General features: G+C 44.3%; 1 protein-coding gene across 2 annotated transcripts; it reads left to right on the forward strand.

Annotated features, from left to right (window-relative positions):
- Positions 1–2,966: 2,966 nt before the first annotated feature.
- LOC138206700 (zinc finger homeobox protein 3-like) lies at positions 2,967–20,214 on the forward strand. Of its 2 annotated transcripts, none has more exons than XM_069163598.1 (11): positions 2,967–3,326; positions 5,708–7,415; positions 7,504–8,045; positions 8,213–8,426; positions 9,088–9,192; positions 9,302–9,438; positions 9,663–9,773; positions 11,256–11,418; positions 11,587–16,313; positions 16,396–17,061; positions 17,153–20,214. In XM_069163598.1, the coding sequence occupies exons 2-11, from the start codon at positions 5,744–5,746 to the stop codon at positions 17,267–17,269; spliced, it is 8,454 nt and encodes a 2,817-aa protein (XP_069019699.1). In that variant the 5' UTR covers positions 2,967–3,326; positions 5,708–5,743; the 3' UTR covers positions 17,270–20,214. The 2 variants fall into 2 exon arrangements, with proteins under 2 accessions (XP_069019699.1, XP_069019700.1); XM_069163599.1 differs by having other exon boundaries at positions 7,621–8,045.
- Positions 20,215–23,262: the final 3,048 nt, after the last annotated feature.

Below are 23,262 nucleotides of genomic sequence, written 5' to 3' on the forward strand. Positions count from 1 at the left end.
GAAAAGGCATAAATGAAGAGAGGTCAAGTTGGAGTGTGTCACCTGGAAGTGTGTTTATGTGAGTATGAGGCCAGTTTACATTTCTAATCATGCAGAACGGGATACGGTATGTAAGACAGTTGCCCCATTGAAGCTTTGGATGCAGCACAAAGTTTTCTCCCTCCTGGACGAGGCCTGAGCCTCTCCTGTACATGATGTATTACACTTCCTGCTCTGTGCCAAACCCTGGGGCAGAAAGGGGCGGGGGGAAGGGGGGGGAGTGACATTAAGGACCCTCCAAGGTGTCAGATGGGTCCCCTGCTTCCCCCACATTTTGTCATATAAATGTCATAAAGACAAGTTTGGAGTTGGGGAGCTTTTGGCTCTCTTTCTGCCTGGGGGGTATCACAGTGGTTAATTGCCCCATTAGCAGTGACAGGGTAAATTGGTGGAAGGGCTAACTATATATTACAGTGAAAACAACAAACCCCTGGCATACACCTGAGGGCATAGAAAGCATGATGCATTTTACGTTGCGGCCTGTGGAAGCTTAAGTGTGTATGCACATGAGACAGGATGTGTGTAAATTGTAAATGTGCATTCACATGAGCTTTAATTTTGGGGAAATATTACATCTCAATATTTATGGAAATGAAGTCACAGTACCAGCCACAGAGAGCGTCTCTGCTCATATCAAAGCTAAACTTTTTCAAGGCGTACATTTAAACCATCAGAAGATTTATTCGATTCTCTTCTATCCTCCTGAAAAATTACTTTATGTTTGGGGTCTTTAAGATGATTGTGTGTTTATTAGTTGTGAACCGCAAACATATGTGACACATTCCCTACACACCAACGTAAAATGTGTTCACCTGCTTTTTTATTGTTTTAAATGGAGACAATGAAATGCACCTGCAAATTCAAACACGGATGGAAATTTCCGTATATAACGATATAAATGATAAGAAGGATCATTTTTCAGCATTTTACTTTGTCTCTGCACTTGGGTGTTAACTTTAACAAAATTTAATTATGCTCAAATTCAAATAGGCTATCCGAGTTAAATTGTCAACACCTGATTCGACAAGTTAAAATTGTTTTTTAGGTCACCATTTATCATGTATAAAAGAAGCACACATTTGGCATGCTAAATCAATGAAAACAAATGCATGATGAAAAACATAAACATCAGATCCCTATATTGCTTTAGATTCAATAACATTTGAATTTTTTTAATTTAAAACTATAAACTTCACCACATATCACACACACACACACACACACACACACACACACACACACACACACACACACACAGGAGTGACACACAGCAGATAATGTCTACACTAACGTTAAAATTATATCACCACTCACTGTCCTTGTCTGTTAAAATGACAAATTGTCACGTACTTAACTGCAGCTATAACAACTGAAAATCCATGTAGTCATAACGACAACAGCAGCCACAGATTTATGTTTTTGATAACCTGCAATCTTTGCTAGTGGCCTGTGCCAGACCATCTCTTTAAACGTTTTCGAATCGTAAAATAATTATTGGATGTGCAAAAAACGGACAAATCATTTGGCACCTTATTAATCGGCCAATAAATCGATTCTTTGGGTATTAATAGATAGAATAGAAAATAGAAAATCTAAACCAAAATATGTCAGTGTACTCAAAACCAACGTAAGAAATATTATAATATTCATGCAAACCCCGATATGGCCTTGTTGTACAGTTGTTTCACGCAACAGTGAGCTGGTTGTAACCAGACTGCAGCTAATGCTATAGCATTTATAAACCTGCATGAGGAAATACTATAATATTCCTATTTAAATAGGGACGTTGCCTTGTGTACCTTTCTAAAATTGCATTTATACTTCTTAAATAAGGACGAGGTCAGCTATGACAGCCAAAGTGTAGTGGAGTAAAAAAAATAAATACTATTTGATCTTACAAATGAATGCAGTTTTCACCTTCCTTCTAATATATGGACGATCGACAGATTGCACATCCAGCGTGAAATTCACAATAGTATTATCATAACAATAGAACTGAGTAGCGAGGACGGGACGGCCGGAGCAGGAAAAAAAAACACTAAAGGTCTTCTGTGATGACAAACAGGAATGGAAACGTCAACTTTGCTTTAAATATTTTTTTTTGTCACAGAAAGAAAATAAAAATCAGCGTGTCAAACCCGGACCTGCAGCCTCCATGCACTGTCCTGCTCTGTCCAAAAGGTGAACGTCTCATTTCATATTATTCAAACGTAGCCTAATCTGACAATTTTTCTTTTTCTCTTTTTGATTTAAACATTAATTTTAAAGATTTCTCCATGGCCTCCAGTATTTCATACACTTTAACTTTTACAAAGCAATTGATATAGCACACAGAAATGTAGTATTTTGTGGAAAGTAATGTTTTAACATTATGCCGAATTTGACCGTCTAACTCGAGTTTTATCTGAAACAAAATATAAAAATGATATTCCTAAAACAATCCTCCGGGGCCTTGTTGTGTGTTTGTGTCCTCAGTTGTGAATCACGGTGACAGCATCGCATTTTGTGGCAGATTTCGTGGCATCGCCCATTTCACTAAAAAGCCTTAAATGTGTCTATTTTGATCAATATCGACTTTATTTCGACATTGTAGTACCTTGTACTATTTTAATGTCTTTTGATGTTAAATAGAGATTTTTCTGCATTACTATTTCCTCTTTTACAGACTCGATAAGCGGATATTTGTCGTAATATGCATCTAGAATGGAATACCGAAATTTTTAGATGATATCATATTTGAGATTAAAATTCCACCTTTTCAACTGTATTTTCTCATACTTTTAAAAATATTTTCCTCTCCTCGTCTTTTCTATACGTCCCTTTTCTATCCTCTACCCCTCCTTCCACCCTCCCTCCCTCCCTCTTTCCTCTCTCTCGCGGAATCCTATTGATCCAAACGGGCTAATTAGCGGTGTCTGCGCAATTACGCACATGCGCACTGGGCGTAATCTCAGCCATTTTTTGAAGGAAACTAATTAGCAGGAATAAAGAGCCAAGTGTTTTTCCTCCCACAGTGATCAGAACTCATTCTACCTCTGGAGCTCGCACAAACCCCTCCGTCCCCCATCTTCTGTTTACTACAGCCTATATGTAGCTTTAATTACACTGTTGTTTGGTAACAACTTGGACCCCGCTGCTCTCTCTCCCTCTCCCCATTTTTTTCCCTCCTGGCTCCGTAAAAACGCAGAGGATCATTCATAAGGAATGAGTGGGCTTCCTATACGATTGTTTTCCGGACTACTACACATTCAGCGTACGGAGCTTTGTACCAGAGTCGCTGCAGAAATGTAAGTGTGCCATTTGTTTACGATATTGAGGGGAGCTGAAGGGAAGCGATCCGGCGGAGGGGAGGCGGGGGTGTTTGGTCAGTGTAGCCTGTAATTCTCACAAATCAAGCTTTTGTTGATCTGTTTGTGCATTGAGTCACCTGTTACTGGTTACTGAACGCGATCACTCTTGGTTTAGCGGAATCGGAGAGTGGTACGGTGGGGTAGGATACACTGTAAACAAAGGCTGAAGTAGTCTGGGAGCTGATGGTTGGTCAGTCTCTTGACAGAGACGGGGAGTGAACTATTCAAGCCGCTGCCTGTCCGGTATTCACAAACAGCACCCGCTACAATGGTCCCAGAATAATGCAAAATACAGCCCGGTGCTTTTACCTTGAGACAGGATGTGGTCCACTGGGTCTTCACGCAAAGCAGCTGCGTTAAAAACAGTATTTGTCCATATCCAGCTGCATGTCCAAGACCTATAATGGCAAACAAAAGGCATTTTCCTAAAGTATAGCCACACAACTCTTCTCTCTGTCTGTTTCTCTCTCTCCCCTCACACCCTTGTCCTTTCTCTCTCTTAACACACACACACACACAGACACCAGTTTGTAGTCAAACTGATAGTACACTTTTGTTGGATTATTTGGATGCAATTTTATGTTGCAGTGTCTGCAGTTTTCTATGAGAAATAACAAATACGTCATATGCATTAATATCATAATATCAACACAAAACAGTTGCAATAGGCCCATGCAGGTTTAATTTCAGGTGTTCTGTGTGTCTTAATTGACATCATCTGAATCAGTTGCACAACAGGATGTACACACATTAACACGCATAGATGTACACACACACACACACACACACACACACACATTGTTAAATGATGGTTTCCCGCACTTGTGATCGATAGAGAGCCAGGAATGCTTGTATAAATAGTTACATTGCCGATAGACCCAGGTTATTGATTGGAGTGTAAATGAAAATCTTTATCAGATTAGAGACTGTTCTCAGCTGCTGGCAGGCCAGCTCAGCCCCTCAGCACTCTCTGGCAGGACAGTGGACAGCTGCATTGGGCAAGGGTCTGTGGCCTGTGACATAAACACAGTACATTAAAGCACTATAAGAGTGCCGATATGAGCCATATATCTTAAAGCTGCAGAGAGGAGGAGAGGGGGTGGCTAGAGGAGAGAGAGAAGGGGTGTTTAAGGAGGAGGAAGAGGGGGTTGGTTGAAGGAGAAGGTGAAAGGGTAGATTAAGGTCTCTCCTTGATTAAAAAAAGGTCAGTAATGAGATTGTGGGACACACACGGACTAACAGAGATGTATCTGTCTAATGGTATTCATCTGTCAGTCAGAAACCAAAGAGGGGATAGGCCAGATTAATTTTTCAGGCAATTGTAATTGTATTGTGCTGATATGATTCGGAATCTTTGTCAAAAGTAATTGTTCAATTTTTACACATTTTGATGGTTAACTGACAATTTCAAAATCTTAAAATGCAGATTTTTATAACTGTATTAACCTTTTACAAATTTTTTTTTTTTTTTTAAATGCTCCACATTTATGGACTACAAATGTGCAAATATAGCTTCAGTTTACTACAAAAGGGATGCATTATTTCAATGTACAATATTGCTTTAGGGGAGGTCTATTTAATGAGGATTAATGTGTTTATAGGCAACACAACCTACAGGGGGTGGACACAATATGTTATACACATGTGGAGAGGTCCAAATAAAATTCACTACACTGCAACACCACAAATAAATGACTTAAAAAAATGTACCAAAGATTTTAATTGACACGTCTTTAAAATCTAAACAACTTTTGTAGAAGCTTCACACAAGTATTTTGTGTGCCAACCACTTGTGTTTTCACTGAATGTGGTAAGTGTTCATTGTGCAAAAATCTCCAGTGTTAAATAGTGATCCTATTGCCTCATAATATCTCTGTGCTAATTTGCAGCTAAAGATGTAGAGACTGATACACTGGCATTAAAAAGTGTTCTTTTATCTGCTTTTATCTAAGTGTGGCAATTTAGTGGAAGCCCTTTAGCTCAGAAGCGTTCAGTTCTTTATTTAATCCTATCCCCTGAGGAATATCATAGACCTCCTGCGTAGCCTTTACCCGCATTCCTCTACCTAGTTTAGCGCTCACGCTATTGATTTTCCCATTAAGGGCTAACGCTAACCCCTGGGTAACCAGCCTCCGGATTGTGCACTGTGAAGGCTGTATTGAACAGATGCTATCCAGGGACACTAATCAATGCCTCCACTGTTATGCAATATTATTTACATGACTCCTGTATTTCATTTGCTCCTTTGTTTTTCTTCACTTCTCTGCTGTCTCTGTCTGTCCCGCTCCCTTCTCTTTCTCTGTATCTGAACCATACAGGTGGGGCAGTAATGTGTGGCAGCTGTAGCCTCTGGTATGGACAGCGGTGAGGGAGGAGGAGGGGATGGAGGGGGAGGAGAGGAGAGAGATGCTGACCTCAGTCCCCAGGCTTTATCTCTTCCTCTCCTGACCCTGGCGGTCATTCCTGAGCAGGGGTCATCCTCTCATACCTCAGCCATGGCCCCTGCCAAAGAGCCCCTGACCCTGCCTCAGCAGGGGGAGGAGGGCGCAGAGGGGTCCCAGGCTAGAGAAGAGACCCAGGGAGGTGAGCAGAAAGAAGGAGGCCAGCATTCACAGGAAAATGGAGTGCGTCAAAAGCAGGCGATGAAAGAAGACTTCGGGGAGGGATATTTGTCAGGGCAAAGGAAGGAAGAAGGGGAGGTGCATGTAGGTGTGGGAGAGGCATCAGTTACAGGGGGCCTCCCAGCAGCCCTCAGCAGCAAAGGCAGAGAGGAGGAGAAGGAAGAGGAGGAGGCCATCTCAAACCAAAGCCAAACCAAATCCAAATGTTCTTTATTACCTCAACAGAGCCAGCACAGCTCTTCTTCCAGCACTGCAAAGGCCAGTGGCACACTCGACAGCAAAATAGACGCCTCTCCAAAGCCCTCCCCCACTTCTTCCCCCTCTCCAAAGCCCTCCCTTCTTTTTCCCATCTCTCCAAAGCACTTCAGTTGTCCGTCCTCCTCTTCTGCCCTGCTGAGCGACACAGAGGTAAAAGACATTAAGGGAGATCAGGGCTGGATTTCTGGGTTTCCTCAGAGCTTTAGATCCCAGCAGTCTCCTCTGGCTTTTCCACTGGTAGGCACGGAGCCTGCCAGTACACCTGCTGAGGATGATGGACTGACAGGGGTTCCTCACTCTTCCATTTACAATGGAGATGGTGCCAAAGCTCCAGAACCAAATGACAGCCAGCTAGACATAGAGGTAGATGACGAGAGAGACAAAGACGGAGAACAGAAAGAAGCTGTCCTTAAAAACCTCAACCAAGACCTCTCTCCTAATTCACTGACTAGTCACATGACCATAATGCACTCACGCAACTCCTGCAAGACCCTGAAATGCCCCAAGTGTAACTGGCACTACAAGTCTCAGCATACACTACAAGCCCATATGAAGGAGAAACATCCGGAGACGGGAGGCCAATGTGTGTGTGGCACCTCCGGGGGAAAGTGTGTGTGCGGTGGTGCAACAAATGGTGTGTGTGGGTATTGCAGTTCGGGGAAACCCCATCCTCGCTTAGCCCGAGGTGAAACCTACGCCTGTGGCTACAAGCCCTACCGCTGTGAGGTGTGTGACTATGCTACCTCATCGAAAGGCAACCTCAGCATACACATGCAGTCGGATAAACACCTGAATAACGTTCAAAACGGGGGCCTCTCGAATGGTCACATGCACACCTCTCACATTACCAACAACAGCAGCTCCTCCAACGGTCACGCAGCGGATGAGCAGGCGTACAGCAAGCTCCCACTCTCTATTCCCACGCCTACAACCCAGCCTGCCAAGCTCACATCACCCGCACACTCCCACTCCCATGGTAAGCGGTGGCGGTGCGATGTGTGCGACTATGAGACCAGCATTGCCCGCAACCTGCGCATACACACCACCAGCGAGAAACACACACACAACATGCTACGGCTTCAGAGGGGTTACTATCTGTCTCACTGCAGGAGCCTTGGCCCACAGCTTAAACACCTACAAAACACAGGTGAGTACAGTGTTGCGTCACTTGCTGTAATTCAACATGAAAATTCAAAAGTGCGTTCACTCTGGTTCATGGTTTCTCTCCGTTATAGGTGCCGAACTGTCCTTGAACATGCGACTGACCAGTCAACAAGTCACAGAGCAGCAGCCGGTCACCCTTGGCTCTACGCTGACTCCTTCTCCCTCCCCCTCTCCTTCTCCCCCTCCAGCCCCATCTCTGTCCCCCACTGGACCCCTCTCCCAGGGCGTATTCCAATGCCTTGTCTGCTCCTGCTTTTCGTCCGACAGCTTAGAGTCTGTGGAGCAGCATCTGAATGCTCCCCGCTCCTTGCCACAGTCCGAGTGGTGCTCCCTCGTCGCTGGTGGTTGCCACTGCAGACTGTGCGGCTACACCACCCCGCTGAGGGCTAACTTCTCCTTGCACTGCCAGACTGACAGACACCGCACCCGCTACCAGCTTGCTGCTCACCTCCAGGAGGGCGGAGACAGGGGCCAGGAGGGGGCAGCCCTCATCGCTAAGGGCAACCCCATCCAGCTGAGGTGCAACCTGTGTGACTACGTGACCAGCAGTTTGGAGAAGCTCCGAGGGCATTCCCTCAGTTCACACCATGAGGCGAGCGTCCGGGTTTACAGAGTAAGTACACAAAAACACCTTTTCTCACACTACACTAAAGCCCTGTGTCTTTGAACCTGCAAGTAGCATTATATGCAAAAATTTACTTTGCACTTCAAAGGGATCAGACTAGATTTAACAACAATCAGACCATAATATTTTATGGCTTTCTCTTCTTTTATTTTCAGTTCCTGCAGCAGTATGACGGTGAGGTTGATGGAGGTTCGTGGCTGTTCCATTGCCTTCTATGCAACCACTCCTCCTCTTCTAAACTCCAAGTACTGAAACACAGTCAAACCCCGACGCATCAGCAGAGGGAAGGGCTACTACAGCTGCAGCCAATGGGTGGAGAGGAGCTGGCAGCCATTTTTACCATCAGGAAAAGCCCTGATGGTGTCACAGGTGAGAATATGAACTGTGTGGGTGTATTTTTGTCATGTAGCGTGTGGTTGCTGACATCAGAGAGCAGTGAGGGGATTTAAATGAAAAGAGTGAGAAAATGAGTAATGGCTGTTGCTGAGATATTGATCAAGCAAAGCGATTAGTCGATACACATCCTTGTTATATCCCCAATCACCCCTGACAACAGCTAACTAGCACCTGCTAATCAATGGACCAATACAAATCCCCTGGACATGGACTATGGGAGGTGGAGACGAGTCACTATTCTTCAGTCTGTGCAAGCTAAACCCCTAAATATATTATCTGGAGTCTGTGGACTGTGCAACACCTAAAATGAGTAGTTCAACGCTTCATTTGTAAATTAAATCTTTCCTGCTATTTATCTCTGTGCAAATTAAGACTTATTGAGGTGAACTGATGTGTTGTAAGTCCATATTACCTCGACTCCACCTCTGAGGAGAATCTAATGCAGAATCAATACTTGATCAATAGTGTATGGAGGCAAGCAAGAAGAATGAAATGTGGTCCAATGTCACTAGTCTTTTTGAAGGATGTTATCTGGAGAATAATATAAACTACAATTAGCTTGATAGTTTGTGGTAACATCTTGTAAAAAGCGCTTTGTTTGCATAACATAATTACTTATCGTGTCCTCTCCCAGGAGAGCTCAGTGAGGATATGGAAACTTCCAGTGAGACCAGCACTGGTCCTTTGGACTCAACCAAAGACACTTGTAACTTGGGGGCAAAGATTTCTGAAGAGACAGGTATGGCTGCTTGTATAAATTCAATAACATGGCAATAGTTCACTCAAATACTAATATGATAATATATTACATAGTAAATATAAATCAATTTATATGTTCATATTTGAAGAAGAGACAAGGAGGGAGGAAGGAGAAAAGAGGGAGTCACTGCCCTCAGTCAAGCGTCCGTCCTCTGGATGCGAGGAAATGGAAAACTCGATCTCAACCAAACGCCCCAGAACACACCAGCAAAATGAGAACCAGCAGGTGAGTAGTTGACACAGATTTTAATAATGTAAGTATGTTCACTGGAATTTTTAATGTACCAGTGGACGCGATGAATGCAGTTCTAGATTAGAGGTCCCGTCATTTCCTCGTGTAATCTCACAAACCCAAGCACACCTCTGGCCTCTCGCTAATAATTCAACATTTTGATCATTTTTCTCACTTTTCTCTCCTAATCTCCCCCCCCCCCCTCTTCTCTCTTTTAGACTGTCCAGTGCCCTTTGTGCCAGGTTAAACTCCCATACACACACCTTCGTCAGCATCTCACACATGTGCACAGCGTGGCGCAGGACTGTGTAGACAAGCTCATCAGCACAGTAAGTGTATGCAACTGTTTATTTGTTGTATTTGCGTTCTTCAGGAAGCAAAAGAAAATGAGAAGGCAAAGCGATGGGGGATGGGGGAGAGTGAAATGTAGGGAGACAATTCCATTAAGAAGGCACCAGAGAGAAAGGCAGCGCTTTTTTTTTTTTTAATGCATGTTTAAGTAGCTCCCCGCTATCATCTTTGATGCAGCCGTGCATTCGGTGTGCGCGTGTGTGTGCATGCGCGGTTTTTTTTTAGAGTGGAAGAGAGAGGGTTTGACTGAGTGAGTGAGGGAAAAGCCAGTCTTTCTATAATGCATGTTTAAGTAGCCCTCTATTACCAGAAGTGCAGTCAAGCTAAAAAGGGGCCCCCATGCTTTTTACTGTGTCTCTCCAACTAACAATGACCGGTCATCTATCCACATCACCATCCTCCATCTCCCTGGCCCTGTATGCTAAGTGGCCTTTGTCTCTTGCTCTCTTCCCTCCACTTCACTGACTGCTTTTCACCCTTTCTCCCCTCTGCTGTCCCCCCCCCACCCCAGCTACTCCTATCATTCCTATTCTGCAATTTCTGTCCCTGCCCCTCCCTTTCTGTCTCTCCCAAGCTCTCTTTCAATTTCTTATGCGTTACCCCTCCCTTACTCACTGTCTTTCTCCAGAGCAGGTTTTTTTTGTTCATTGCCCCATACTTCCTCCCACCCTCTCCCTTCTCTCTCTCTTTTTCATATTCTACAAGCCCCCATCCTCCCTCCTTTCCCTCCTACCCCTCCCTTACTCTCTCTGATAGTAATTGAGGTTCATTAATTCAGACTGAGGTGATGATGGCCATTATGTACCTTGCTTTCCAATTACGCTCTCTAGATTAAGCCTGACCTTCAGTTTTCTCTGCAGTGTGTATGTGTGTGTGGTTGTTCTTCTCTTTGGCTCTTATAAAGCTGTTACGCAGAGAAAACTCTTGTCATGTAAATCTCATCTTTGGCTGTCTGTCCTTTCCTTAGGGTAGCTAGCTGTTCTCATAGAAATAGTATTTGGTCTCGATGGCTTGAAGCTGTGGGGATGGAGATTTTCTATATGAAGAATGATTTTAAATAAATTCATTATTCAGCTCAGTAAAGTTTTATTAAACCCTTGGGGCATGTTGGAGGGTGTCGCAGGAACTGAAGGGCAGACCCACATATCTCAACCATGTATACTTATTAACAAATTGATGTGCCTTGCTGCTTATACTGCTGTGCAGGCAGGTGCAAGATGTAACGATACACTTGAATGTTTTATGATATTAGTACGGGGAGTGCGGGCACTCTGTGTTTATACATCTTGATATTTGCTCGCTATTGTACAATTAAATATGTTTTATTCATAGTGCTGGATTAGGAAAATGTGGCAATAACCCATATTTGTTTTATTCTGAATTGGTAAAACCACACTGAGTGGCAATAAAAAACCAAGAAAGACCAAAACTGACAGTCCATTGCATTTTTATTCTTCCAGGTCACACCACCCATGGAACAACAACAGCCTCAGCTGGAGACTGAATTACAGACAGACTCGCGCACAGACGATATTCAAAAAAATAAAACCACCAAGAACCACAATGCAAACTGTTCCCATACTGCAGATTCCATTGCCTCATCTGATTCACAGAAAAACAAAGGTTGGTGTAAAGTGCACGATAAAGCTGACCACAAAATAGATACTCATTGTAGAATCAATAATACAAAACCATATCATGTTCATTTGTTCAAAAGACTTTAAATTGTTGACCTACTGTTGTTCTAAGGTGATTCTAAATTCACGGTCAATATTTTTGTGCATTTTGCAGGGATTTTAGATGAGAACACTGAAGGAGACGTAGCCGCACCCAAAGATGTCACAGCTCTTCTCACCCCACCTCTGGAGGACAACACCGCTCACCCTTCCACTGGCAGACTGGCTCCTCAGTCCCCAACTCAAGTCACCCCCTCCTCTCCGCCCCCATCCCCACCCAGCGACCCCCCTCCCCTGTCTGATCGCCATGGTTACCGGTTCCGTTGCAGCAGGTGCAGCTTGGCGTTCCCCACTCAGGAGAAGCTCCAGCTGCACTGGCAGTACCATGCCATGAGGGCGGCGACAGAGTGCCCTCTCTGTTCTAGACAATGCCGCAGTCAAGAGGCCTTGCAGAGACACATGCAGAACACACACTCACAGCTGGATAACACACAGGGGCAGAATACACTCTTTCCGCCTCATACTGTGCAATACATGGAGAATAATAAGAATTCAGTACAACAAGATTTTAGTTTATCACCTCAAGTGGGTCAAGAAGCAGGAGAGGGTGATGATGAAGAGATCGATGAGGAAACCATAGGCATGGAGGTAAAGGAGGAACAAAAAGAAGTTAAAGAAGAAGTTAAAATTCAAGAGAATGACACAGTCTCTGAAGGGGATGGAGGTGAAGAAGATTTAACTGAGCCAGAGAAAAGGTCACACGAGGAGATCATTTCAGAACCTAGTTCCAGCTCTCTTGTCAAAAAGACCTCTAACCCCACAATGGACCGTTATCTTGATCCATCCAGGCCCTATAAATGCACCATTTGTTCTGAATCTTTTACTCAGAAAACAATTCTTCTGGTCCACTATAACTCCGTGTCCCATCTCCACCGGGCCAGACGAGCCCTGCAGGACTCTAGCACAAGTGTTGCTGTCCCAGAGGCTCCCCGCGGCCCAGATCCGAGGCCCTACCGCTGCCGATTGTGTGGAGTGGGCTATAGCCAGAGCTCCACGCTGGACATACATCTTCGCTCTGTCCTTCATCAGACTAGAGCTCGTGCTGCCCAGAACCCAGCTCCACAGACCCCAACATCTAGTGTAGCTGTTCCAGTGTCAGGCCCCAGTACTGCTACTCAGGCTGCTACCACCAGAGAGGAAACATCCAAGAGTTTGCCTTTCACTAAGAAGCCAGATGGAGTAAGCTGTTCAACCTCTTCGCTAGTATGCCCTGGTTTAGTAGCCGAGGCCCAGCCAACCCTTTCTAACCTAACAGACAGCCAGCAGGCTAAAAAGAGAGTGGCAGAGCTTCTAGCATCAAGAAACCAGCTAATGCTCATACAACAGCAGCAGATAGCCCAGGCACAGGTCCAAGCTCAGTTACAACAGCACACGGCTCTGCTCCAGTCTCAAGTGATGCAGCACCTTCCCTTAGTGCCAGAGAATCTCCTTCAACAACACTTCTCACTGGTGCCAGACAACTTGCTCTCTCTGCAGCAGCAACTTCTTCTGCCCTTCTACTTGTCAGGAGACATGACGCTCAACTCAGAGTTAACTGTTAAAAGTCCAGAATTCAGTTACTCAATATCTGCCAACTCCATCCCAAAAGAACAAGTTAAGGCAGAGACTAAAAGAGAGTCCCAAACAGATGAGAAACAAACGCAGAAACAACCAAAAGATCATTTGCAGTGTGAGGTCAAGGTGAATACAGTCTGCCGTGGACGTTTCATCAACCAGATAGAAAGACAACACAGAAATTCTAGTCTTAAGGAAGAAAAAGATGTTAAAAATGAGAGTCAAAAGGAGGAAGCAGTTTCTTCCTCATTTCTTGGATCACAGTGTCCTCCTCCGAGAGTGCCCTATGCTGCCGTGAATGGGGAGCCTCTCAGATCCCTGCTGCAGGGTTATGGCTATGAGCTGGCACTGCAATATATACAAAGTAGACACAGGCACCAGCAGCAGATAGCAACTCAAATAATACCAGATAAGCAAGAGTGCCCTGATATGAACAGGATGGAAGTGTGCTCAGTGGAGGAAAAAGATGAGTTCAGTAAACTACAGAATGTGAAGATGGAAAACTGTAATAAGGACATCAAAGAAGAGGAAGGCAATGGAGAGGTAGAAAGCTTGCCACAAGAGAAAAAGCAGAACAAAGATGAGGTATCTGCAAACAAAGGTAAAAAATGCTGTGAAAGAGGAGAGGAATGTGGAGACTGTGGCAAGTTTTTTTCAGATGCCTTGATTTTAAAAAGCCACCAGGAATACATTCATAGGATGCTTTTCCCTACTGCTGCACTGGAGAGGTTTTCCAGAGTATACAGGCTGCAATATGACCAGATGTACCCCCTCACGCAGATCCAGTCTGGGGAGAATTCACCTGTTTGCAACCAAACTGCAGCTCCCGCCCCAGCCTCATGCTCAGAATCAGAACCAGCACCGGAATCAGTTAAGCCTCAAGTTAAAACCCTTGAACCCTCACCTGTATCGTCCATTTCAAATCCCATGAACAAAACAGGTGCTACAGCTACAGACCTAACAGTTACTGCCCTCGCACCTTCGTCACCACCTTCTCCTTCTCAAACTCAAGACTTTCCACAACAGGAAGCACCCATCCTAAGCACCTCTTCTACAGCTACTTCTCAAACCACATCCCTGATATCTGTTTCCTTACCTAAAATACCCATGCTCCCTCTATCCTTGCCTCAGCTTCCTATACCCTCATTACCCTTAACAAAGCTCCCACCAATTCCTTTCCCCATGGAGCTACCTCTCCTCTCTCCAGTTGTGATGCAGTCTGTAGCTCTCCAGCCCCAGCCTTGGTTAGATTCAAGTGTGAACCCTGAGCTGGCAAAACTGTACCAGTCCCAACTTAACCCAGCACTGCTAGGGCATCAGGCGCAGCGTAGTCCAGCTTTGCTCGGTCAGCAACCACAGATCAGCCCGGCTTTGTTAGGTCAGCCTCCACAGCTCAATCCTGCATTGCTGGGTCAACCATCACAACCTAGCCCAATCCCAACAGAACAGCAAAGTCAAGTGAGCCCAACAATACTTGAACAACAGCAGGGTAAGAGAACCCGAACCCGAATCTCAGAAGAGCAACTGGCTGTTCTGAGGAAATACTTTGATATTAATACTCTTCCCAGTGATGAAGAGATCAGCAAGATGTCTGCTCTGTCTGGTCTGCAACACAAAGTCATAAAACACTGGTTCCGCAACACCCTATTTAAAGAGCGCCAACGGGACAAGGATTCACCTTACAATTTCAACAACCCCCCAACCACAGCCCTGGAGGAGCCCAGAGAGGAAGTTGCACAAAACCAACCTGTAACACTTTCACCATGTTCACTGTCCCCAGGCCTCCCAGCCAACGCCTCCCCACAACCCCAGTCAACAGACATATATAGAGGAGAGCCACACAGGGGCCGACGCTCTTCCCGAACCCGCTTCACAGAGCAACAGCTGGAGACCCTGCAGGGGGTGTTTGAGGTCACTCCCTACCCCAGAGAGGAAGAATATGACAAGCTGTCTGCTCTGTTGTCTCTCCCTAATAGAGTCATCGTTGTGTGGTTTCAGAATGCCAGGCAGAGAGCCCGCAAAAATCAAGACCAGGATGATGGATTAGAGGGGAAAAACCAGCCTGACAACATACAAAGACAGAGAAATGGCTGTGACAAGAATGATGATGATGATAATCAGGATAACAGCTGTGAGGATGAAGGACAAGGTGACTCTCAGAATGAAAACTCCATGGATCTGACTTATGAGTATTACACCCATCCAGACTCACCCGCCCTCGATTCTTCCACCCGCTGCACAGAAAGTGAACATCCAACAGCCAAAGGTGAACCAACACCTGCTACAAGTAAACAAGAAGATAAAACAGTCTCTCCACAGGCTCACAAGAGCCCAGCTCCTGGTAATACTCAAAATGGAATGTCAGATGCAGACATCCAGCATAAGGAAATTGTTCAGCCCATGAAACCAGTGTCTTGTCCACAACCTGAGCCCAAGTTGCCACCAGAAAGTACTTCAGAAAGACCACTGCCTCCGGCTGCCTCCTCTTCACAAAAAACAGTCCCCAACATTTTGTCTAATTCAGACCAGGGGCATACACCCAGTCCTCTTTCTGATCCAGCTCTTGAAAAGTCTGCTGATGCATCACCCAGCCTCCCTTCTGCTCCAGAGTCTGAAACAAGCCACACTCGCCTGCCTGATACCACAGCTTGCCTCTCCACTGAAATCCAACCAAAAACCCAGCTTCAAACCCAGGCCCAGTTCCAGTGCAGTCTTTGCCCAGCGTCCTTGCCGTCATTCCAGCTGTGGCAGGAACATCACACCAGGCACCTCCTGGCAGCTCAATCCCAGGTACAACTCCTCCACTCCAGCTTCACAGACCGAACCATGCCTTACATGATGCTTCACCCCAGCCACACGTTAATGGCCAGCCAAATGCTTTCAGGCGCAATGTCCCAGATACACCCTAATTCCACACATCCCATGATTTCACATTTAAACAGCATACAAATTAAGAACACACTCTCCGATCACTCGAGTAACAACCTTACCAATTCCCTGACACCCATAAAGCAAAGTACAAAGCATATTTCAGAGAACAGTTTTGAGGGCCAAAGGAGCGGTCGAGAGCTTGAAGAGGAGCACAGAAGAGATAAACGTCAGAGAACCACCATCACCCCAGAACAGCTTGAAGTACTGTACCAGCGCTACAGCTTGGACTCCAACCCCACCAGAGGAGTCCTCGAAAGCATTGCAAGAGACGTGGGCCTTGCAAGGCGTGTGGTTCAGGTACTGTATAGATGGGAAGAGAGAGAAAATATTTGAATGCTGTCAGTTATTTTGAATTTTAAAACACATATTTCTTCTGCAGGTCTGGTTTCAGAATACACGAGCCAGAGAGCGAAAAGGACAGTTCCGGTCAATGGGTCCAGGATCCAGTTTCACCTTGGGTTTGAACCACCTCCGCTGCCCATTCTGCAGGGCTCTCTTCAAGGTAAAGAGTGCTTTGGACGCCCATATGAGGTCACGCCACTGGGTGGAGGCTGAAAGAGCAGGCTACAACTTAGCAATGAGTAACGGCTCCATTGGGCAGACTGGGATGGCTCTGTCATCTGTCATGGACAGACCAGGCCCATCTATCTCTTCCAACCCTTTCCCAAGCCTCGGCTTTGTCATCAGCAACAAAGAGTTAACTATGAAGCCACCCATGACTTCTTTGTCTTCAACCACAAATCTAAACAACCCAGAGGAGGATGATGACTTTGAGGAAGATGATGAGGACTACCCGTGTGAGGAAGGTTCCAGTATGGCTGACCAAGGATCTCCTAGTCCTGAAGGACCTGGGGGATCAAGCTCAGATTGGGGTGAGACACAAACTCTGCAGCAGCACCACCATCAGCAGCAGCGCCAAAGGACGCAGATGAGCCACTTCCAGGTGCTCCAGCTCAAAGACTTCTACAGGAGTCACCGCACCCCCAACCGACTCGAGTGTGAGACACTTGGCCAGGAGCTTGGGCTGCCTCACCGTGTGGTGCAGGTAATAGTTTCAAATATTGAAGACATAAGAAAATCTGAAATCTTCATAAAAGATTATGTTTAATATTTATTCATGTAAATGTTTTCTGCAGGTGTGGTTCCAGAATGCCCGAGCTAAGGAGAAGAGGGCCAGGAGCCTTAGCTCTGACTCTGCAGAGAGGGAGCAGGCTGAGCTGTCAGCAGGAGCAGGGGAGAGAGACAGAGCTTAGAGAGGCAGGATGCTTCCTTCGACTATGTTCTCACCAAAACCCCCTCCTGCAACTGCTGTCGACCTCGAAACATATACCCTGTCCACTTGCTGCCAACCCTGTAACCTGAGCACCCCAAAGATGCAGAGCCACAGAGGCCCAAAGAGAAACTCTCCCAACTAAAAGTAGGAGAGAGCCCAAACCAAGTCCTCTCCACAGCAGCTTTCCTCTTTTCATATTGTTCTTAAACTCTTTCCTGGTTTGTCCTTTCTTGTTGAAAAGAGCTCCTCTCCCTATTCCGTGAGACACCTTACTACAACCAAACACCACCTTGATAAAAAAAAACAAAAAAAAAAACCAACCAGATGCCACAGAGGCCAAAGAGCATTCTCCAAGTATGTGACCTCACTGCCCAGCTAGACCTGCAGTCTACCTCTCAGTCTGCATGACAGACTCACAGTGGGCCCTCCACCAGACAGTGCTAGATGACTAGCTGTGTAGCATGTAGTGCCAGTCTGTACGAGGCTGGAAAAGAAATTGTCAAAGAGATTTTAGTGTAAATAGAGAGCTCCAAAAAATAAACTTGAAGAAAAACAAAGCAGTTAACAGTGGAAGAAGAAGAAAAAAAAAAAAAACGGAATAATACCCTTGAAATACACAGGGGTATTCGCATAGAGCTTTTGTAAAGACTGACTCAGATTCCAAAGCTCATAACCAAAATTTTACATGTCTGTGGATTTAGTTTGAACATGTTTGTTTTCAACAACAAACTGCAGAGCTGACGTCTGTACGGTGAAGGGGTGAGATCTGCAGCTGGCATTGGTAAGCCCGATTACCAATAGACTGATACGGTGCTAGAGAGCAGCTTCACCCTCCAAAAGCCAATGATGAGTCTTCTGTTGTACATGTACTCCTTCTATGTTCCTTTAGTGGATAACAGCCCAAATAGCACAGAACGAAAAAGGCCAGTTTGTCCTCGAAGGGGAAAACTATTTTTTATAGCACTCAACCATTATACTGTATATGAAAACTTTAACCAAACTCAAATTTACATCGTGTGTGTTTAGTAATAGTTTCTTAATATAAATCTTATGGATTGAGATAAACTGTCTTGCTTCAATATAATAGTGTCATGATTATGAAAAGATTATGACAGCTTTGATATGTTCAGGCAAGGTGACTTACTGCCTTTCCGTTCTATTTGAATATACCAATGGCTTACCAATGTTATGTGATTAATGTAAAGCTTTCTATGCTCAGGTCAACAGCTCAACATGGCTCTGCTTCAAATGTGATCTTAATACTGTTCTTTTTCTGTTTTTAAAACAGAATAGGCCAGGTTTAACCTTGGAGTAAGTATTAAAAGATATCTACAAAAACATCTCTGTATTTCAAAGATCTGAGCTTTTCACCTCTGAGTAATAGATTGTTACAAAAAACCTTATTGAAACTAAAGTGTTTAATAGTGTGAGGGGTAAATGTACAGTATTTAGCTTTTGTATGGTTGACTCGAGACTTCATTGGATGTTTGAGACATAGCTCTCTTTTCCACTTACAGATAAGGAGCTACTGCGCAAAGTTGAGAAAAAAAAAAAAAACTTCGATTGTTATTGATGTTATTTTTGTACACTTAATTTATTTTCCCTCCTTCTCCCTTCCCTACACACTTTCCACTTTTTCTCTCTACGTTTCTTCCTCTGTTCATTTGCAACCAGTCCTTATTCTATCTGTAATAATGATAATATAACAATAATAGCTAAACAATAATTAATGCTTTAAGACAAAAATCCAAAGACGTGATAATACTTTAACCATATGACCTACAAAAATAAGCGCTACTGTTTACTTGACGATGTATTGCTGTTTTTAAAGAAGGAAGGAGTCCCTGTATCTAAGCTACTGTTTTCTGCCTCTCATAAGCACACTGGAGACTGTAACCAAAACCCCAAACTAGAGCCATGGCAGTCTGTAATATAGCGGTTGAAGAGTTTTACTTCTCTTGAGAAATGTTGCAGTTTATTTTTCTTTTATACCATAGTGTTGAACTTCAGCCCTTAAGGATGTCCAGTTTGCTGCTAATGTACTGTAGTTTCTAACGATACTGTAGAAAGATGCATGCTCTGATTGCTTTACCACTAGGCTTTAATGACTACAAACTGTAATGATACCTGTGATGCTGTTGATAAACTGCTCCTCTTTTATTCTGTTCAAAACAAATGGATATGTGGGGCTCAATTACATCAAGTTTGTTTTTCAGTATCCGATTAATTACCTTCTCTGAAAAGACAGAAATGGCTTTCGTAATAACCAGAAATATTTTTTCAAGCTTCCAGTTACAGAGAAACCCTCTTGGGGCATTAACTTCTCAATGCTTATGGAGATACTGCATAGTTAATTGAAGGAGTTCAGCCCCAAACCTTCCACCATTATGGTGTCTTTCTGTGTTGCAATGTCTCTAGTTTGTCCGGCTAAAACAGCTTTGCTGAACTCAGACTGACATCATAGCCAACTTTCCAAAGGATGTGGACTGACTAACTCTGTCATGTTTTGTTCTTAAACTAACCAATGTTTACGACAATACCAATGAGCTTTCTTCTGTACAGAAATGTGCATTCCAAATACCACAAAGGCAGTTTTTTTGTATACTGATTATTTCAAATTTAATTTCTCTCGTATTCTCTTGATCTTAGTGACTGTAAGATGTACATATTGGAGTCCTCTATGGTGAAGAGACTCTGTTATCCTTATTGTAGGTAAAACAATTCTTTTCGTTTTTTTTCTGGATATGTTGTTGCCATAGTGATGACCAAAAAGATACCTGTGATGTGCACCTGTCCTTATGTCCTGCTCCAGTGGTTTAGTGTGTCTCTATACTCTCCCTTCCCCAGTTCTCCCCTGCTGGTATGTGTTTCTCTTCCTTTCCCTCCCCATACTCCACTGAGCTAAATAAAGTCTGCTTTGGTGCACGCTCTAGTCTCATCCTTTTGGTGTAACCGAGAGAAGCCATTTTGTGAATGTTGTGGTATGCGAGGGCGTCTGCCTGTTATACATGCGTTTCATATTCCAGGTTGTATGTGCGGCAGCGGTGTGTGTCTGGCTGAAAGATTTTAGATGTGCAACCATGTGTGTGTAACACAGCAGTGTGTGGAAGGCGTTTGGTGAATGAAGCCATGACCTCTGGGGTCACTTCATTAATTACATCTGTGACATTCAGCCAGATGAGTTTCCTTTGTGACTAAATGATATGATGAATATTAACGACCTCGGATGAATTACATTGCTGCTCCTGCTGCTGCTGCTGATGATAATGTGTTTTACGACTCTGGGAGAGAGGGAAGGAAAATTGCACACTACAGCACATTTAGGACACACAGATTTTCATATGCAACATTTCAAAGACCACAGCTTGGGTTGGGAGAGACGATTTTATTATTTTGTTCTTTCTTATGTAAAACTTTCCAGTGGTTGATGAGACAACTTGCCAGAGAGGAAAAAACTTAAATGAACACAGGAACGTGTTGTTCGCTCAGTCACGCAAAAGTCAAGCACAAACTGGAATCGGCTTCTTGTTCTCCAGCAGCAAGCTATTCGCTTAACCATTGCACAGAGATGCAACAACGGAAAATGTAACCGTTGTGTTCCGTGTGGTGTTGCGGGAAGGAGCCTAACAGATACATGGGGAGAACAATAGCAAAGTAAACACAGAAGAGGGCTTGAGATAGCTTCGTAGCTCATGATAGCCATCTTAGAAAGTCATCCTGATAAAGTGATCCCCCACCATTTCTCCTTCTCCCTGTCCTCCCCCTCTTAATCAAATGAGTACTGTGCAGCTGGTGGGGTTGCGGCAAAAAGGGGTACGAGTGAGTGTGTGCGTGGAGAGTAGGTAGAGGAGGGGGGGGGGGGGGGGGGGGGCTTTGAGGGATGGCGTGAAATTATTGCCTGCTGGTGTATATGTGTCGCTGGGGGTAGTAGGGTAGAGTAGGGGGTTGGGCTGGGGCTGGGGCTGGGGAGGGGGTGTAATGTCATTGCCTGCTGGTGTATCTGTAGTGGGGGCTCATTTAGATTTAGATTGGTTATGTGAGGAGAGAGCTGAAAGGCCAGCTCATGTTTATGCATGAATCCCAAAGCATGCTGCTGTGGTGGAGCCCTGAGTTAAAGAGACAGAACTGAAATACATTCGCACATTTAGACACACCTCTGCTTCTTAGGATAAGGCTGCAGCTGTAGCGACGCTGTGCTATCAGATACATTTTCAATCAGTGTGTGCATGTGTAGGTTTGTGCCTTTTGTCTGCCTGTGCCTCCAGATAAATTACACCTCTGTCCAAATTAATATCAAGCGGCTTCTTTTAATCTTAAAAAAAGAAAAAAAAGAAAAGAAAAGTCAAATTTTAATGTTCCAAACGTGAGCTCTACCACTCTGCCTGAATGTGGGCAGACAATTGCTTTGGAGTCCTCTACAGCTGATGCAGAGCTACACAGTTCATGGGTGCTTCCCACGTTACACTCACTCATACCCCGAGAGTAATCAGTAAATGTCTTTGAAGGAGAGTTTGTTCAGCACTTCATCAGGTATAAAGTGGTTTTTATTTGGAAATGTGGTCCCTATCCATCTTTTAAATGACTTTTTAATGGTCGTCACACCATCCTAATCAATCATGTGGCAGAGCTAGCCTGCAAGCGCAAATACATTCTATTTATAATTCCTACATTTGGCTGCAAAAACTGACTCTGCCTTTTTACTGCTGTTAACAAACAGCAAAATCAGTGGAAATGTCTTTCTGATTTTGAGGAGACATTAGAAAGACTTCCTTTAATCTCCAGCATTGTGGTTATAAGGCACATGGTGTAATCCGTCTATATTCTATTAATAGATCTCAAAGGGTGACGAGGATAACTTAGGGAAAATACTGCTGTTTATTGTTATTGTGGGGTGTCTCCTTATTCAGTTCCACACTTTGTGACCCCTCACCATCCCTCCTCCACACTGCCCTCTCTAAATCCCCCCCAAACTCCCCACGCCACTGGCGGCCACAGTACTTTACATCTATAATGAGATACAAATACGCATCAGCAGGACGGTGTCTATGCCACGCGTCACTGTGTGAATATTACTCACACTTATTAGCTGGATTATGTTAATCTTTACACTCTCTGCTCACAGACAACAGACTCCCCATGATATGGGGGTGGTCACGGCAGTAAGCGTGTGCTGCCGTGTGTGTGTGTGTGTGTACGTGTGTGTGGCTGTATGTGTGTTTTAGAGTGATTGCCATGTTGTCAAACTGATCTGCATGTGAAAGGGCGGTCTAATTACATCACTTATGCAAATGAGAAATGCACAGGCATACACATACATACATGCACACCACGGACAGCTTATTGCTAAGGTCAAAAGGACAGTGTGAGCTACCCTCTTATTGACTAACACAGGGTGCATCACCACCTGTCAGAGATAGACATGTCCTGACACAATACACAGAAGTTAAACTGAATGTTTTGACACACTCCTTCAGATAAATCAGAACAAAAAAAACAAAAAAAAGTCCATTGGTCAAGCTTGACAGTAGACTAAAGCACTTCGACTGTTATTGGAAAATGTCTGACTGCATATCCACTGATTAGTCTTTTTTCAGACTGAAACATTGATAGTAACCCTGTTGGAATGATTGATTGAGTCTGACACATTTTAATTACGACCAAATTAAATGAATCGGCTGGCGGACTATAAAACATTGCTGTTTAATAACGAGCCCCTCCATTTTCCTTTTTTTCCCGTCCTTCATCCAATCCCATTTTGGCTACCCGTACCAAATAACCTCTCTTCATTTAATGATATGCAAATGAATTTTCATGAACCCCATGATCCCATGCGATGATTAAACTGAGATGACATTAGCTGCCATGCTGCTGCCACTGTCAGTGTTTCTGTCTGCCTTCTTTACCTCTCCTTATCTCTATCATCTTCCTTGGTATCCACGACAACAGCCAACTGGTGATATTAAGGGGTTCATT

Source organism: Embiotoca jacksoni, unplaced genomic scaffold, assembly GCF_022577435.1.
Source record: "Embiotoca jacksoni isolate LCO1_2020_lvr unplaced genomic scaffold, fEmbJac1.0.p SCAF_3, whole genome shotgun sequence".
Lineage (NCBI taxonomy): Eukaryota > Metazoa > Chordata > Actinopteri > Embiotocidae > Embiotoca > Embiotoca jacksoni.